General features: G+C 44.2%; 1 protein-coding gene across 1 annotated transcript; it reads left to right on the forward strand.

The window, feature by feature from the left end:
* The first annotated feature begins 258 nt into the window (after positions 1-258).
* On the forward strand, positions 259-10,278 carry men1 (multiple endocrine neoplasia I). The gene is made up of 10 exons (XM_083936694.1): positions 259-301; positions 1,953-2,433; positions 2,568-2,776; positions 3,237-3,365; positions 4,422-4,462; positions 4,563-4,650; positions 5,015-5,151; positions 7,701-7,845; positions 8,796-8,969; positions 9,127-10,278. The coding sequence occupies exons 2-10, from the start codon at positions 1,998-2,000 to the stop codon at positions 9,664-9,666; spliced, it is 1,899 nt and encodes a 632-aa protein (XP_083792820.1). The 5' UTR covers positions 259-301; positions 1,953-1,997; the 3' UTR covers positions 9,667-10,278.
* The last annotated feature ends 3,859 nt before the right edge of the window (positions 10,279-14,137 follow it).

Below are 14,137 nucleotides of genomic sequence, written 5' to 3' on the forward strand. Positions count from 1 at the left end.
CGCACAACTTCACCATGCTGCCCTCTACCGGTGGCGTTTACGAATCACATACTATGAACTACATGTCCCAGCATGCATGAGTGGAAACTGCATGCGCAGAGCGTAAGATCTATAACCATGGGGATGGGCCTGTCGGCGTTGAACTGCACTTGATAGCGACCGACGTCTCATACGTACATCTGCTGCGTTACGCAAACGTAGCGACTGGTAACGCACACAAGTGACTGTCGGGCAGACTGAACTGCGCGGCAAAAGAAGGGGGACACAAACAAAAACATGTGGCTGCGGCTGTGAGAAACGGGTATGTTATCTCCTACACACTGGTCAAATGTTGCGCTCATAAGAGTTTAGAGTGAGTGGGCGCTGCGGCCTGTTGTGGCGCTATCTTTCGCGTGAGTAGTTGAGGGATGAGCGTTATCTAAAAGTGGTGAGTTTAGCTAACTAGCGGTCCGTTAGCTTGTTAGCTGCTTCTGACAACAGCCGTCATTCATCTGTTCTTCAGTGTGCGGCTCACGTTCCGCTTCGGGATATCCCGCTACTTTGTCTTATTTTTTAATCGTAGTAACGTTATTCACATAGAAAGCAAACCTAAATGGGCAGCTCCCGTTTACTTAACTTAGTAAAGTTAGCTAGTTAGCCTAGCCAACCCGGTTTGTAAATGAATGAATGTAAGTTAACAGAGTATTTCGGTCCGTACTGAAAGACTACAAGTATGTGTGATGTTGCGGAGACATTACGACGTATTAATGTGAATCGTGAGCCCAGAAGAGCGTCCGTGTGCAGCTCTGAATGTAATGTAGCTTCATCTGTAGCAGCAGGAGTGCCCCGCCCACCAAAGCGCCATACAGCCCGTGATAGCGGCATCGATGTGACCAACATTATGCAACGAGCCAAGCTGCTCAGCGGCCCATCCGTGGCGACTGGCTTTACGTTGTGTGTAACGTGCTGCACTTCAAATAACCCGGGGATAACGGTTATTGCTGAGATTATTAACGGGGTGTTTAATGATGCTCAATAAAATACACGAGAAGAAATGTTGCCTTGCTTCCAACACCGCAATTAAAAAAGGACATTAGTATGCATAGTTCTAGTATTTGTAAATACAGCACAGGGTTCGGACAGGTGCTTGGGATCCTTGAAAATGCTTCAATTATATGTTGTGTTTGAAAAGTGCTTGAATTTTGGATGAAGTGCTTTTAAACGCTTGAAATTATCCACATTTCTTTCACAATAAATAACTATAGAATAGAATTATAATTTTTTTTTTTATCCTTCCAGTATTGCAAAATATTTTTGGTGTTTATAACATAATACCATCTCTTTCAACGTGATTTTAATGAAAAAATAAAGGTACAAATAAGGTGCTAGAAAAGCTGGAAAGTGCTTGCAAAGTGCTTGAATGTGACCTTGGAAAAGGTGTACGAAATCTGATCGTATAACATTTTTTTCCTGTTCAAAATGAAATCATTTGGGTTTTTTCACAGCCCTGTTGGCCTAATGGTTCTCTCATGAATGGGTTTGAGCCTCTACCAGCCTATTACCACGATAAGTTAATGTGTTGTAATGGGGACTCTTGAGGAAATCACTAATTTTTAGGACAAGCCCTCCAAGATTTTATATTAACTGTTCTCATGTGCAGACCCAAACTAATAATGCATATATCTACTACCAACAACTGTGTGTGAACCCAAAGCATGATATGACGCATCGGTGACTCACACTGTTTCACTGGTTCTTTCTTTACAATAAACACACTATTATTGATTTTGACTCAGTCCCACACACACCGTCCTGTTGCAACAATTACTCACCAGATCTGGATTCATCTGTTGATTAAAATAATTCCAGACAAATGCACTGCTTCTTTCTGTTTGAAACATTAGTTGAAAACTACAGTGTTGAACTGTTTTAATGTTAATGTGGAGTTGAGCTGACTGCTGTGGATCATTCAGTACTGCAGGTGAGGAGAGCGTCTGAGTCGACTGACAGTGGACATCATGGGTTTACACTCGTCCCAGAAGAAACACTTTCCCCTGCGGGGGATCGACGGCGTGGTTCAGCTGTTTGATGCTGAGCTCCGCAAGCCTGAGCCAGACCTAGCCCTTCTCTCCCTGGTCCTGGGTTTTGTCGAGCACTTCCTAGCTGTGAATCGGGTCATCCCCATTAACGTTCCGGGGGTCCGGTTTGAACCGCTGGAGCCGGACTGTCCCACCTCCTGCTTCCCCACAGTGGAGCTGGGCATGATCTCTGCACTGTACGAGCGCTTCACGGCTCAGATCCGTGGCGCGGTGGACCTGTCCCAGTACCGGAGGACTCCTTCAGGATCCAGCAGGGAGCTGGTGAAGAAAGTGTCGGATGTGATCTGGAACAGTCTAAGCCGCTCTTACTTCAAGGACCGGGCCCACATCCAGTCCCTCTTCAGTCTCATCACTGGTACGACATTACAAGTATTACAATGAAATGATGATGATTTCTGAAGATGTTTATTAGGGGAAGTATAGACTATGATCAACTTGGAATTGGTGATGTCATATTGATGAAATACTTCTTTGCTAAATTTGAACCAGGTACCAAACTAGACAGCTCTGGTGTGGCGTTTGCAGTGGTGGCAGCGTGCCAGGTTTTGGGTCTGAAGGACGTCCACCTGGCACTTTCTGAGGACCACGCCTGGGTCATTTTCAGCAAAAACGGGGAAGATACGGTGGAGGTCACCTGGCACGGAAAGGGTAACGAAGACCGCCGAGGACAAACAGTCTCAGCAGGAGTCAGTGAGAAGGTGAGGCCCCTGTCGTTCTAAAATAATGATGGAACTATCAAACATAATGCAAACTTCATACACAAATTAATTAAATAGGTAATTAAAAGGGTTTGAGTGCATCATTTATGTCTTGGGAACACCAGAAAAGTTTGAAAACACATGAGGCTCAGTAATGTGCAGCATGACCTGCTGCCAGTAACCAGATTTCCCCTCGAGGGTACATTTAGCCCTGATGATGCAGGATTATGTCACCAAAGCTGTCCAATGAATGAGTTACCCGTCGGTCCTTATGACCTCATGATTAAACCTCTTGGTTCACTTGGATACATTGGTGTGGACATTAAACAAACCACATCTAAAGTGGATTTTGAAAGGCAGGGGAACTTTCCACAGACCAATAATGTCAAGTATTTGTAGTTACTTCCTGTGACTTTGATATTCACATCCTTTAAACCTGTCCCGCGTGTGTCTTCCTCAGAGCTGGCTCTATCTGAAGGGCTCCTACATGAAATGTGACAGAAACATGGAGGTGGCCTTCATGGTTTGTGCCATCAACCCCTCACTGGACCTGCACACTGACAGTTCTGAGCTCCTGCAGCTACAACAGGTGAACACTGCCACTTGTCGTGTGCTCTGGGTTGTTCTCTAAATCTGCCTTTTCAACCTCCCAGAACTCACCACAGTTATCAGTTTCTCAGTGGAGCTTGGAGGAAGTGACCTAAATATCAGAGAGCCGAAAAACTGAATGAAAACAGAACAGTTCGATGTTCTTGAATATATCAACTGGAAATTCCCATTGTGGTGTTAGAATGTTATTTCCCCTCATAATAACATACGGTGATGTGTGGTAGGGATTTCCATAAAGACTTTTGATCTGGGCAGAGCACCAATGAATTCATCCAACCATGAATTCATATGCAACTGTATACTTTTGGAAAATTGTATCACTAATTAGAATTTAGTTATTTTTTATTATTATTGTCATAGAGAAATGGTGAAAACACGCACCTCGACCTGTGACACTGTATAATGTACATTTCCATAGCACAAACTCTCCACCTGCTCTTCCCCCTTTCTCCTAACAGAACATCTAATCTTGTTGTCATTATTTTAGTCTTTTAGATCACTGTTATCAATGAAACTTGGCACTCCCTGCAGTTGTTTCACATCAAAAACCGACCAGAATTGGGCCAATGGAAGGCTATTGATGTGAAAAATGTGGAAGTGTTTCTCTAAAGGTGATAAAAACAAAGTTAAAGTGACAGAAAACAATGGTTCTTTTAGGAAACTGTTCGCAGCAGGTGGTAAAATGGCATGACGGTTGAATTGAAATTGTTAGATTATATTACACAGAATCTATCAACAGGGAAAACATGGAGGAAATTAAAAGAAAACAGCATTAATAGCGAGTTAGAATATGCAGAAATCAATTGATATAAAACGGGGACTTAGAGAATAAAGGCCTGAGTGTAATAAAGCCTGTTATAAATGAGGGCCTGGTTATGGTAAAGAAAGGCCTAGCTTGTTGGAAGCACTTGTGTGGGATAGAGTATGTCCTGTTGGTATATTACACAGTCAGAGATGCTTTGATGTATTCTTTTCCTGAGCTGCCTGCATCACTCTTCATGTATCTCTGTATATCTGTTTCTCCCTGATTCAACAGAAACTGCTGTGGCTGCTGTATGATCGGGGCGATCTGGACAGGTGAGACTTTTGGTCTATGAAGTTAGTGAGGAATGAAAGTCTTTGTCTCTTTAGAGTTGATGTGTAAACCTCCTTCGTGTTTTCCTCCACCGTGGACCAGGTACCCTATGGCCATGGGTACTCTGGCAGACCTCGAAGATCAGGATCCAATCCCAGGCAAGGAGAACCCCCTGAAAATCCACCTCAAGGTAAGTCTTCCACCAAGTCACCCAGCAGTAAAGCTTAGAGTGGGAGAAAGTCTTCATATTTCCCAACATGTTGAACCATTCATTGTCAATACATTAACATGAGAAACCCACTTGTATCAATATTATGGAACAGTCATATAAAACATAGTATCCAGCATGTATTTTAGAAGTGTTGTCAACACTAACAGGGAACTGCTATATCGTTCGTATCGTTCCATGTGTGGACCCTTCAAAGTTAGAAATCAGAATATCGTCATAGTCCTCTGCCTCGGACCTTACACATATGTGACAACTTCATCTTCACAGATCAGGGTGTTTAACAGGAAGTCATTGTTGCTGTGTTTCTGTGCTCTCGCTCTCTCAGGCTGTCAGCTCTGCTCAGAAGTACTACAACAACGAGCACATCTACCCCTACATGTACCTGGCTGGTTTCCATTATAGACACAGGGATGTGCGGGAGGCTCTCAGGTCATGGGCTGAGGCAGCTCAGGTCATGCAGGAGTGAGTTCACACCTTTTTGTTTTATTATACGCCAGCACATGACTGGTTAAAGTTTAGAACTTGCCAGGGTTCCTACGCATTATGGAAAAGTATGGGATTTAATTTGAGTCATTTCCAGGTCTGAATCAGTATGGAGAAATGTTTGTGTTGTTTTTTCAGACTATTAACTAAACTTTCTAAAATAAAATATATTAATATATACAAATCACAACAAGTTTACTCACGCAGCATAGATGACCTGTAGATGAAGTGAAACTAATTAAGCTGGCTGTAGAATGGTACTGGGTTACCATGGCTACCGTTCGCCGTGCGACTGCGATTCTCATTTCAATTCAATTTTATTTATAGTGCCAAATCATAACAAAGTTATCTCAGGAAACTTTACAGAGTAGGTAAAGACCACACTCTATGACTTATTTATGATTTACACAGACCCAACAATTCCCCTGTAGAGTAGGTGGCAACGAAAACCTTCCCTATAACAGACAGGAACGAACAGACCCAGCTCTGTGGAGGACGCACATCTGTCTGCACCGGTTGGGGAGGAAGAAAAGGAGAGAGAAAGAGAGAAAAGACGGACAGATGGACAGAGAGAGACAAAGATAGACAGAGACAGACACAGACAGTAACTATAATAATATCTATAGTAATGTGAATATGACTTATGTTATGGTGGTTAATACAGCAGAATAGTAGAAACAAGAACAGCTAAGGTTATAGACTATAAAAGCAGCAGGAAGCGTCATGCAGGACCACGGCAGCAGGCACCACCACGATCAGCAGAGACCTGCGAGACGACAAAGCACAAACAACTTCGGGGAAGAAGTTAAATTAGTAACATGCATTGATGAGACATGAATGATGCAGACAGAGAGGAGAGAAGCTCAGAGTATCAGGAAAAGTATTGTCCCCCGGCAGACTAGGCCTATAGCAGCATAATTAAGCAGAACAGAATCTTATCATAAGCCCTAGCTCTAAGCTCTAGCAAAAAGGAAAGTTTTAAGTTTACTCTTAAATCTGGGGACAGTGTCTGTATTCTGAATAACACTTGGGAGTTAGTTCCACAGGAGAGGAGCTGAAGGCTCTGCCTCCCATTCTACTTTTAGACACTCTAGGAACGATGTTCCATTACGTTTCGTTGAGTAAGCCACCTATTGTCAGCAGCGAGAGAGAGTTTTCCGAGGGCTGGCTTTATGAAGAAAAATTTTAAATATGGTTGATAAAAGGATACCAAGTGGAAAAATAAAGATGCAAACTATGCTTGAAATCTTTCAACATCTCCAACATGGGAGAGGCCATATGCAGGGGCAAAAGCATCCATTCCTACATGTAGAAAAGATACATGTTAAAATGTTTAGATAATACGCATCTAACAAGTGGAAAATTCTGGAAATTTGAAATAGAAAATGTGCAGGAACCTTGAGCTGCGTGCTCACATTTTCAATCTGTGGTGATGAGTGCACAATAATCTGACTGTAGCATTCACAAAAGAAAACTAGGGCTGAGCTGCATGTACCCTTTTTACATTTGAAGTCGGTGTGCTGCTCTGTGTGGTTCTACGATTTGTCCTGGCTGCTAGGCTGCCATTCCCTGTTGAATTTCTGCAATTTTAGATGAATTTAGTCCGTAAATAAATACATTCCAAAAACCTGCAAAGCTAACTTTACTGGCAGAGGATGACCATTATTGAGTTGTTGGATGCTGCTTCACGAGGCAGGGGGTCGAGCAGCCTAATCTGCTTCTGATACCTGTGTCCACTTGTCTTGTGTAATGGCAGTATGTTCTGTGTGACAGTGTCAACATAATGGGCTGGTGTTCACAGCTGTTGTATTGTAAATCAGAGTAAGGTGGTTAACAGCAGCCTCAGCTGTTATTTCACCAGACCAACACAAGATGGCAGTAAATGCAAAGCTATCTTCCCCGACTTGTGTTGTGACTACTAAAAACAGATGAACACCAAAGGCATCTATCAGCCGACTCATTTCAAAGGCACGTATCAAAGTAAAGTGATGTGACAGCCGAGTCAGACTTGTGTTTAAGTTTTGTTACTGTGGTGGTTTTCCTCCGTAACATCCACCACAGAGCGCCCAGTCTCGCTTAGTTTGATAGGGTGTGGTGGCTGAGCCAGGAAGCGTCTGTCCAGCATCCTCACGCTCTCTCCTCCCCCTTAAACACACTGTTCATGCGCGGCAGCTAAAAATACCAGCAGTGACCCACCAGGCCACACATTCCCTCCCCATCTATCAGCTTCCTTTTCCTGATCCCTCATTGTTCTTCAATTTCAGCTCGCCCTCTGACCATCTACAAGAGGGAATGTAGAATATGCAGCAGAGTTCACATGTCGGGACTGTTGCAATGCTTTCAATAATCAACTTGTTTCCATCCTCAAATACATCAGATAGTCAAACGGCCCACTTGTAGTCCAACTTTAAGTAATGATGTCTTTTATAAGGACACAACGCCCAGTAGACGAGAAGACATCTGGCTTGTAAAATGACATGTTCAGTCTTATTTTAGTATTCTGACTTTCCTCCTCCTCTCACCTGCAGGTATAACTATTTCCGTGAGGACGAGGAGATCTACAAGGAGTTCTTTGACATCGCAAACGACGTTATCCCCACTCTGTTAAAGGAGACAGCTGCCGCGGCAGAGAGTCCTGGGGAGGGAGGAGAGGGAGGAGAAGGAGCCGACAAGGCAAGTATTCCCGACCAGAGAAAGGCTGCAATCCTGCAGGTTTAACATGAGTCACCCACCAGGCATTACCATGTGATCTCTATCTGGATAGTGATCTATGCAGCCTCAGTATGCGCCACTGAATTCAAACAGTTTGCACCACACAAAGTAGTTTCCGATAAAATGTTCCGGAATATTTCCACCCACTAACTGCCAGATGGAGCTGCTGTTCAGATGACAGATGCAGAGGTATGAATTGTTGAGGGCGAGATCGTGTCATATAGTCGACACGCCGGAATCAACACAAAGATGTCAGAGCTCCTCCACATGTGTTCTGGTTGGTCTGGTAACATTTTACACCTGCATTAGAGTCACATGTACCAAACTAATGTCTGGATCAACCTTAAGAATTGTAGAAGCTACGATGTCTATGGTGTCCTGATCCCTGCAGTGTTGAGTCGCGTTGTTTGTGTGAGTGTCATTGTCAACAAATAAGTATTCTGTGTGATGAACTTTTAATATGCAGAGCTGATCAAAATGTCTAACAGCCCCTCTCAGCTGCTGTATAGTGAATTTGAAGTCTTGCCTTTTGGGAGATGTTATTGTGTACAGAGGGCAAAGAGAAAACAACCCTTTGTTCCAAATACCGTTAAGGCGATAAATACCATCAGATAGTCTAGGATGTAAGGAGGTAGGCTGACTCCTGACTTTACTGCACTTCTACATTGTTGAAACAACTGAACTAGTGAATTTAAAACCAGTTTAAAGTGGGCCGGAGGAGTTCCCAACGTCTTCCTGTTTACTGTCTGAATGCTGTGGGGGTATGTAGTTACCTGGGTGTAACTCCAGTTCTATGAGCAGGTGCTGAACCCTCTGTGTTCAATAGAAAGTAGGCGAACATGTTTTATGTTCAGGACCAATAGAATGCTTGTGTCTTTCTGACAATAAGCGGTATATCGCTCTGATTTCAGGAGCACCCCAAGCAGGCAGCAGCCCTCTCAGCGCTCCAGGACCCAGAATGCTTTGCTCACCTGCTGTGTTTCTATGATGGCATCTGCAAATGGGAGGAGGGTAGTCCCACGCCGGTCCTTCATGTGGGCTGGGCCACCTACCTGGTCCAGTCCCTGAGCCGCTTTGATGCTCAGGTGAGAACCCCACAATAGCTGTGCCTTTTTGAAGTTCAACCTGACCCCAGCCAATAGGAACTGTGTCTGCAGGGGAGAGGCCTGATGTGGCTGTGTGTGTGTGTGTGGGTGTGTCAATGCTTTGTAGCTAAAATTGGTTTGTGCTCTGATTCCAAAGGTGCGCCAGAAGGTGTCGATCATCATCAAAGAGCCAGAGTCCCAGGATGATGATGACATGTCCAGCGATGACCCCCGGGAGGGCCGCAGACGAGGCCCCAGGAGAGAGTCCAAGCTGGATGAGCAGAGCTCCCCTCCTTCTGCTGCTCCCACCTCCCCATCCACCCAGCCGGCTGTGCCTGCTGCAGTAGCAGCAGCAGCAGCAGCACAGCCCAAGAAGGTGGGAGAGGGAGGGGGCCGCCGCCGTTCCTCCCAAGGCATGCGAGGCGGAGACACAGAAGGAAAACCCAAATCCCCCAGCCCGGACTCTTCCCCCTCGTCACAGCAACAGGCGTCCCCCTCCCCGGCCGGTCCCGTGGTCGCGTTTCAGAGTGAGAAGATGAAGGGGATGAAGGGGCTGCTCTGTGCAGCCAAGGTGAACTCCAGCGCCATCAAGCTGCAGCTCACCGCCCAGTCACAGGTCCAGATGAAGAGGCAGAAGAGCACACCAGCAGGGGATTACTCCATGTCCTTCATGAAGCGGCAACGCAAGTCACTCTAGACAGGCCGATGGTTGTAAGAGGAGTTGTTAAGACTCTGCAGGACATACTGTGAACATCAACACGGACATCAGATTAACCTCGCTTTTGTCTGTGAAACTCTTTACCAGTGTTTTCATCCAGAGGTCCAGTTCAGTCAATATCCTCATCGTTTCCAGCAATATATTTGACTTGCACACTTAAGCAGTTAAGCATCACATATCAGGTTTGAACTGAAGGAGTGAACATTTTATTCTGTTTTTATTTAACTATAGCCAGAAAAAACTGCCTGGTTCGATAGATTGTAAACTTTCATCATTAGTTTGTGTTTTAATTGGCAGCCAATTGCACACTGACTATTAACTCGTCACTGATTTCCATGTGGATGTTTGAAGCCAAAGTAATGAGGATTACCAGAATACAAACGTACAGATGTGTAAATACCAACTTGTCCCATTAGGAACCTGTCTCTGACTGAAGCCTTGGAAGTGATTAATTTAGGCTAGTTACTGTGTAACATTGTCCACTTCTGCTCTATCGACAGCTTCTTTCTTGCTAGCTCTATGTTGCCTTACTTTGCCTTTGTTCTTTTCTAAAGTAGGTGGCCTTTAGTTTTGAGAATAGCTAAGCTAGGCCTATTTCTAAGGATTAGAGAACACTAGGAAGACCATGCACTGTTGAGACGGAGCCACATTAGGTGGCCCGATACATCCGATTGGCTTGATGACTCGTGGTTTTGTTCTTGTTTTTGTATCTGCAAGTAATAAAGATCTGATGAAAATAGAATGTGATGAGGTCGGATAACATCTATTGCATACATGCATACATGGACACCAGACACATGTTAACAGGTGACTGAGCTATAAGAGGCTGCACACTGTAAAAATGTCCATACTCAATGTGTTTGTACTGCAGTGGGAGGTATGTAGTATTCTCTACACTTGAAAGAAACGGTCCAGTTGCTCTCTGTGGCTCATCTCTCAGGCAAATACAACCTTATTTGTAAGTGAGTGGACTGCATTTGTTTGACGAACGAGGAGTAAGAAGGAAATGCACTGAGAAAATCTGTCTGAAACTGAAACTGTGGTGGTTGTGTCATGTAGATTCCGTTTAACGCTGCTGAGACTCTACAGGTGCAGACTGAGCAGTGATTACCTGGTGACAGCAGGCCAACAGACATGGGTGGGATATGATACCACATAATCCACTATTAATAGAAGTACATTGTAAATTAATTCAGAACCAAATATGAAACATTTGGAATATAAAAAATAACGTACCAAGTCAATATTTTTGAATGAATAACCCAATATTTTGACATGTTACATCAGAATTGTGATGTATTTTGAGTTAAGTCCAATGTTTGACTTGGTCAGTCAAAGTTATAATATGCTAACTCGTGATGACAGGTGAAGTCAATATTCAGAGTCAAGCCAAAAAGATCTGATTCCATAGAAATATTGCCATAAGTTGAAATTTGAACTTTAGCCGATTTAATTATTTTGTTTAAAAACCAGAATGTCGCCTTTGTAAATTACATCATGGGATACGTCAATATGAGAAAATTAGTACAGATCATGCATTTTATCTTAGTTATGTTTACCATTTTTTACCATCTTAGCTTAGTGTGTTAACATTTGCACTAAACACAAAGTAGGCTACACAAAATAAGCCATCATTTGGATTTAGTAAATAATAATAATGTGCGGGGCTGTTTCTAGTGATGGCCTGGGGTGGCAAAGGACAAAACCCTGCCATTGTCATGCAGTACAAATGTTTTATTTTCACCTCTTCTCAAATGGTATAGATCAAGGGTTTTCATCCATCCATCCATCTTCAACCTCTTGTCCCTATCCGGTTCGCGGGGGGCTGGAGCCGATCCTAGCTGACATCGGGCGTGAGGCGGGGTCCACCCTGGACAGGACGCCAGTCTATCACAGGGCACATAGAGACAAACAGGGACAGACAACCATTCACACCTACAGGTGATTTAGAGTCATCAATGAACCGAACACCTGCACGTCTTTGGACTGTGGGAGGAAACCGGAGAACCCGGAGAAAACCCACGCAGACACAGGGACAACATGCAAACTCCACACAGAAGGGCCCCAGCCGGGATTCGAACCAGCAACCCTCTTGCTGTGAGGCGACAGTGCTAACCACCATGCAGCCCCATACTGTGGTTTTATAATTGCATAACTTGGGTCTGACTGGACAGCTGAGACCTTTGTGGATTCAATGAGCCCAGCTATATTCATTTGTGATGATGTTCGTCTCCATAGTAACCATTTCATTGCAGTGAGAGGCTGTTCTGAAACTTGAGCTCCCACAGATCATCTCTACAGCCTCATTCAGACGATGGACGCTTTCTGAGCACTTCCCACAACACAAGGGCAGAAAAATCACATCCTCCCCGAAATCTGGGACAGTTGAAAGTTATTATTAAATCCCATAGTTAAATTACAGCATGGACTTTTCTATGGTATTCCTCAGACTCTGCTGGTCTCTGTGTGGTATTTTTGTTTTCACATTTTCTTTTTATTGAATTCTGCAGACAAGTACACAAGAAAGAGTAGAGCAGTTGTGCCTGCTTTAAGGTGAAGAAGAAACAAAGAACAGACACAAATACAGAAAACCCCGAAAAATGAACCCCCTCTTATCCCTCCCAACAACCATTTTTGAGGGAGTTTTCACAAAGTTAACAAAAAATGGAGTGGTAAAAAAAGACAAAAATATGGGTCTGCGGTGCACGTCTAAGGGTTAAAGTAGATATGAATAGTTGAGGCAGAAATGGTAAATCAAATGCACATAAGCAGAGGAGGATTAATGCACGGGCTGGCCTAGGCTGCAGTCTAGGGGCCCCAGGTGTGCAGGGGCCCCGGATTGGCCAGACTATTTTAATTTGCTACAATGGGGAAAAAAAACGTGCCTCCTATTGGGGCCCTTAGAAACATTAAGTCACTGATTGGATAGATATGGGACACGTTTACCCAATCAGCTGCCATCATGTTCATAAGCTCAGTTTGGTTGTCCAATGACAGTTTAGACAGTACAGCTGCAAAAAGTCATAAAGGAAATATGATAGCAGAGCACTAAAAAAGAAAAGCACAACAACCGAAAGAACAACAAGACCAAGATCTGCTAAAGAAAATTCCTATGACAGGATTTTTCAAGGTTGCGGACTCTTGTGTTCTAGCAGTGTTTTTTCTTATAAAGCATGATTAATGTTTTAATGTTTCATGTAATAGTGCATCCCTAAGCACAGGGACATGGGACTTCTCCTACCTGGAGTTTACAAGCTCCGACTTCAGAGCGTTCCAGACCATTTAAGTCGAACGTAACCAGAAAACATGGGCGACCGCCATCAAATACGTTAATAAACATATTGTCCGGCGGTGGATCACATTGGTTGACATTGAACTAAGATTTTTATATCATCAAAATGAAACATTAATGTGTATAGAAAAAATATACTGTAATAGTAAATTAAAAGAGTCTGCAAACTAATGTAGCCTATAATATATATATAAATATGCTAAGAGAATATAACTCATATTTTCATGCCAGAATATTCAAAATAAGTTGTGTTAAAATGTCAGTATCATATATAACACCACATGCAGGGAAGTAACGTTTACAGCCTGTTCTTTGACGTTTTATCTCTCACAAATTGTGTCTCCATGGGCGCCGCCATTGTTCTCCGACTTATCTTGGAGAGGTCGGGGTCGGTTGTTGTTCTCCGACTTATCTCGGAGAGGTCGGGGTCGGTTGTTGTTTTCTGACTTATCTTGGAGAGGTCGGGGTCGGTTGTTGTTCTCCGACTTATCTCGGAGAGGTCGGGGTCGGTTGTTGTTCTCCGACTTATCTTGGTGAGGTCGGGGACGGTTGTTGTTCTCCGACTTATCTCGGAGAGGTCGGGGACGGTTGTTGTTCTCCGACTTATCTCGGAGAGGTCGGGGTCGGTTGTTGTTCTCCGACTTATCTCGGAGAGGTCGGGGACGGTTGTTGTTCTCCGACTTATCTCGGAGAGGTCGGGGTCGGTTGTTGTTCTCCGACTTATCTTGGAGAGGTCGGGGACGGTTGTTGTTCTCCGACTTATCTTGGTGAGGTCGGGGACGGTTGTTGTTCTCCGACTTATCTTGGTGAGGTCGGGGACGGTTGTTGTTCTCTGACTTATCTTGGTGAGGTCGGGGACGGTTGTTGTTCTCCGACTTATCTTGGTGAGGTCGGGGACGGTTGTTGTTCTCCGACTTATCTTGGTGAGGTCGGGGACGGTTGTTGTTCTCCGACTTATCTTGGAGAGGTCGGGGACGGTTGTTGTTCTCCGACTTATCTTGGTGAGGTCGGGGACGGTTGTTGTTCTCCGACTTATCTTGGTGAGGTCGGGGACGGTTGTTGTTCTCCGACTTATCTTGGTGAGGTCGGGGACGGTTGTTGTTCTCCGACTTATCTTGGTGAGGTCGGGGACGGTTGTTGTTCTCCGACTTATCTTGG

Source organism: Echiichthys vipera (assembly GCF_963691815.1).
Source record: "Echiichthys vipera genome assembly, chromosome: 22".
NCBI classification, from domain to species: Eukaryota; Metazoa; Chordata; class Actinopteri; order Perciformes; family Trachinidae; genus Echiichthys; species Echiichthys vipera.